The sequence below is a fragment of the Nestor notabilis genome, unplaced genomic scaffold (genome assembly GCF_000696875.1).
Source record: "Nestor notabilis isolate BGI_N333 unplaced genomic scaffold, ASM69687v1 scaffold8246, whole genome shotgun sequence".
Classification (NCBI taxonomy): Eukaryota; Metazoa; Chordata; class Aves; order Psittaciformes; family Psittacidae; genus Nestor; species Nestor notabilis.
In genome coordinates, this window is record NW_009932322.1 from 58,522 (window position 1) to 63,266 (window position 4,745).

Sequence of the window (4,745 nt, forward strand, 5' to 3'; positions counted from 1 at the left end):
CAGCCTTACATTGTGTTTTTCTGAAAGAGGTGAGGGGTGGGACATGAAAACTTTATTTTTGTGTCATTTGTGACACCAACTAGGGAAGGAAAGGCATGTGTCTGGTCTTGAAAATACAGTGAAATTGGCCTATGGCTGCTATGAAAGCTGAGATTAGGTCAAAAATCCATAACCCCTCCATAGCAATTAGACTGCTTTGATGTCCCATTAAGCTTCCTGTTCTCTATGTAGGTGGGAGAAACAACATTCACTCAATGAACGTACATATCTGCTCTGTAAGGAAATAAAAACTAACTTTAATTAGGAGAAAAAAAAAGTCTATTTGTCCTTATTCTTACCTTCCCTGAATGGGGACAGGAGTGAAATCCTTCCCCAGAGCGATGCAGACATCCTCCCTTATTGCTGGGTTTTCACACAGGGTCTGTTGCTCTCCAAGACTCGCTACCATGCCATGATACTCTTTCAAAAGCCGCAGCTCATCGCAACTTTTGGTCACCGGTTTGGCTGCCACTTTTGCAGTTAAACTGGTTTGATGTAGAGATGTCTGATTCAGCTCCATCTCTTGTTGTCTAGGAACAGTACTTTCATCTTTGTTATCCAAGTACATCTGTCCCTGGGGGGTGTTCTCCTAAAGAAAGTGAAAACAAATATATTAGGACCAAATTGAATGACTCAATGTTTACTTCAGTACATGTGTGTTAAAAATGCCAAACAGAAGACCTTTTTTTTATCTTTGGACATTTCTTTTGATGGTTTATTGCCACAAGGAATAGCTCTGATGTTTTAAACCCTTTGCAACTTCAAAATTAACCATTGTAAGAAGCAGTGAAATACATAAAGATGGGTCTTCTACTTTTTCCATGTCTACCGTGACTTTCTCCCACAGATTTCCCGGGACCTTGCACTGGCCTATCCCACAGAATAAGCCAAAATTATCTCTGCATCAGTGGCACAAGAGCCACTGGTGCAAAACATCTTTCCAGCTTATAACAGCACAACTTCACCACCATGGCACAGGTTTTCTTCAGCAGCTGTGGTGGCTGCAGCGCTGCAGAAGCCACCTCTCTCTTCCCAGCCCTCAGGCTTCCTTGGAAAGCTCTGTCATGCAGAAGCTCTGTTGCAGCTGATGGCCCCTCATTAAGCAGAGCAGGTACTTGAGTTTTATGAAAACAACGTGCCATTTCAGCACTTGCCAGAGGCATTTATGAAATGTGAATCAAACCTTGATGAAAATTAGATTCTATTAGATGATTATTAATAGTGATTATAATAAAAATTAGTGCATAACAGTCAAAAAGCTTTTATACTCTCATCATTAGAATTTAGTTATAAAAAACACTTCAGAATCCCCCAAAGTGCACAAATCAGGCATGAAGACCGAGTTAAAGATCAGCCTGTCTTAAACGCACGCTGTGGAGTCTAATCACAGGAATATTTCAGTATAAAGTGCTGAAGCCACCACAGAGTACAGCAAGAGCTCAGAAAACAGGCCCATCAGCCGCTGATGTCTCTGCAGTGGGGGGAAAGCAGCCTTATCAGAGCACATATGGGGCAAAACTAGCACAGGAACAGGTTCTGCTTTGGTTCCAGCAGGAGAAATCACTAGAAACAGAAATAACAAAGAGTTCATGATGATTTCGTGCAGTTTTGACCTCCCAAAGCTATAATGCTATTGGCTTTACAGAACTCCTATTTTCAGACACGGCTGACATATATCAAGAGACACTGAAATCACTTCAATTTTCAGTGGATAATACTTCAGTGGATAATACTCCCCTAGATATTTTCATAAAGAGGCAAGCCCTTTCTTCACCTGGTGTAAGGAACACAAGCATGACTTATGTAATAACAAATAACACAGACCCAGGACTTCTCCACGGCCTGAAAAGCACTGAATTTTGGTGATCCAAGACAAATCCCAAGGGAAAGTCCTGGGAAGCCAGGCTTACCACTCCTGCACTGTGAGATCTAAAGCTTCAGATGTTGCGAGAGCCAACGCACACCATGCGGGAGCCACCACTGCCCCACCAACACCTTCTTGTCACCTCTGGTAGCCTGCTGCCCTACCAGGCAGCCACTTTTGCCTATTCTAAAATCCCAAACTGCCCTCCTTCCTAAAATATAACTTTGAAATGCAAATACTTCCAACTCCAAATGGAAAAGATAATTGTTCTTGTCTTCCATATTACTTTATATTTTCATGTACCGGCTTTATTAAGACACTCTGTAAATCATAACTGAGATATCTGCCCACTTATTCCATTTTTCATAACATTTGGCTTGTCTGAGTGCCTGCTGTGAAAATACACAGACTTTTAAATTATGTCAGGCTGTGGAAACATCAGCAGTAAATGCACAGCAACTCGGGCTGTACCAGTTCTTAAAAGATGAGAACCTGAACACAACCTTTAAAATTGACCCTTTCTCACCACAAAAGTGGGAACCTTTTATCTGTAGGTGAGTAAGGGCTAAATGAGTCAGGCTTTCATATGTACAAAGCCTTAGTATGAAAGACATTTGGCTTCAGAAATAATAAAAAACAAAAGAATGCCAAGGACAAGATGCTTGAGAGAAAATCTGATGCCTAGATACAATATCAATAAAACACATTGTTGCACATTCACAAAAGCTTTGCAAAAATATAAAATAATACAGCATCATTTTGCCACAAGAGACAGGTTTGATTGTAATTACCTACGTAGCTAAAACATTGCTAAGGCAACTATCACCATGGTACCTAAGCTTCTGAGACATCAGTGCATTTACCATTCAAGAAATTCTCAAATGATCGCATCTTTCTGTAGTTAAAGAACTTTTCTTCACTTTTATTTCTTCTTCCTTTTCCTTCTCTTGCAATGTCTCCATCAGCAATGAGACATAGGTGAGATGTTATCATGTGAAGGTGAGAAGAGATTTTAGACAAGGAAGCTTATTCGGGGTTCATCAATCTGGAGCTATGAACCATCAGGGGCTTTTTGCCACAGATAGAATGTGATCCAGTAACCACACATCCAGAGTTTGACTATAAAAACGCTAATACAGTGTTTAAGCCATGTTTGTTATCCTTTCTCATCCCTTTCATCCCAGGGTTCCACTTTTAAAGTCCTAGTGCAGAATTTATATTATCTTCAATTTTTCAGGTGCTAATAAGATCAACAGGGTGCATTATTTTATTTAAGAGGGTTTGAGTAGTCTGCTTTTTGGTTGCAAAACAAAATGCTGGAGGCAAATGATGTAGCTGGCAATACATCATCATTTAAAACATTATTTTCCTGGGTATCAATTAAGCACAGCACAGCATTTTTGCAATCAAAAATTAAGCAGAATTTTTTCTTAGGGGCCATGAGACTATGAAATATCACATCTGCTCCAAGTAATGCTCAGAAATAGCATCTTTTCTGTCTTGTACATCTTATTATCCAGCAAAGCCTCTCTCCCATCAATACTGGAAAAAACATTACCTCTGCACTAAGCTGCCTTGCCACTATCAGACAGAAACCCAAATCCTGGAAAAGAAGTAGCTGAAGACAGAAGGAGTGGTGCTGCTGTGCAGTGTGCCTGCACACCTGCCTTACCCAGGGGAAGGAGAACATGGTTTTTGAAGCAACACTCGCACTCAGCCGCCAGAGCTTGGATCTACTGGGGACTTCTCTGCCAAGGAAATTTCAGACCTAATTTCACCTGCCTGGGAAATCTCTCCGTAACATCTGAGACTAACAAACTTGTCTCTTGCTCCGACTCCTCTCTCAGTGTGCCCCTGTGCCAGGCACACTGCAGAGGCCATAGGTACAAGCTGCTGCGAGGAACCTCCCACAGTCTCACAGTGACAGAGTACCCCACGCAGACATGCCCCTGAGGCACCTTTCTATATGTGCATCTCCCTCCAGATATGCACCTCCTGACAGCTTCCCCATGTCAGACAGTTGTCGTTGTACTGTCTCCTGTGGCAAAGACACCTTAAACTGGTCTCAGCAGCAGGGAGGAGAGTTGTTATTCCTAGCCTGTGGCCCAGAGAAACGGACCAGATCTTCAGCACTACATCTCAGAAATCCTTCCACAAGAGGCTTGTCCTTGCATGGCCTCTGCATATCCCTGACCCTGCCATTCTGGGGATAGGCAGATGAAAACGCAGCTCAAAACCTATCCCTAGAGTCACAATCTGAAAACAAGACACTGTACACACACACATGCTCCCACATTACCACTGCCAAAACACACTTACTTATATTTCTTTATTTTGAATAAAGAGAGGGTACTGCATTGTATAATGCAGTGACGTGCAAACAGGAATTCTCTGTATTTCTTAATTGGTGTGTTTTCTTGTATAAATAGAAGGTGCTTCTAACTGTAGGAAGAAGGTAAGACTGGATTGGACATACAGGGTGTACCAAATCACTTTGACATCAGGATTTCACAGTATGTTCCAGTGAAGCTGTTTTCCATGGAAACCCTGCCAATCCTACATACAGGATCCCCATTATCCCATAGTGTGGTATTAGGGATTGCTCATCGCACAGAATAACACTGCACAGAGCAGCCCTTGGTGTGGGAAGCACAACTGAGTGGGAAGACAACAGAACATGGAGTGCAGAGTGGGGCTTCAGGGCAGGTCAAGCAGATTGTAACTACTGACTCTTCCATGGTTTTGGGGTCATCTTTTCTTGCTGCCTGCCAGTGGCAAGAGGAATGATGTGGATAAACCTTTATCATTATGCACCACTGTCCTGGGTTCAGCTACAGCAGTC

At 42.2% G+C, this 4,745-nt stretch overlaps 1 protein-coding gene across 1 annotated transcript in view; it reads right to left on the reverse strand.

Annotated features, from left to right (window-relative positions):
• Window positions 1-607, reverse strand: part of LOC104407135 (P protein-like) — a gene marked incomplete at its 3' end in the record, with an annotated part of 55,069 nt that extends 54,462 nt beyond the window's left edge. The window contains exon 1 of the mRNA XM_010016323.1: window positions 339-607. Within this exon, the coding sequence (XP_010014625.1) occupies window positions 339-607 (269 nt within the window). The remainder of the gene's footprint in view (window positions 1-338) is intronic.
• Window positions 608-4,745: the final 4,138 nt, after the last annotated feature.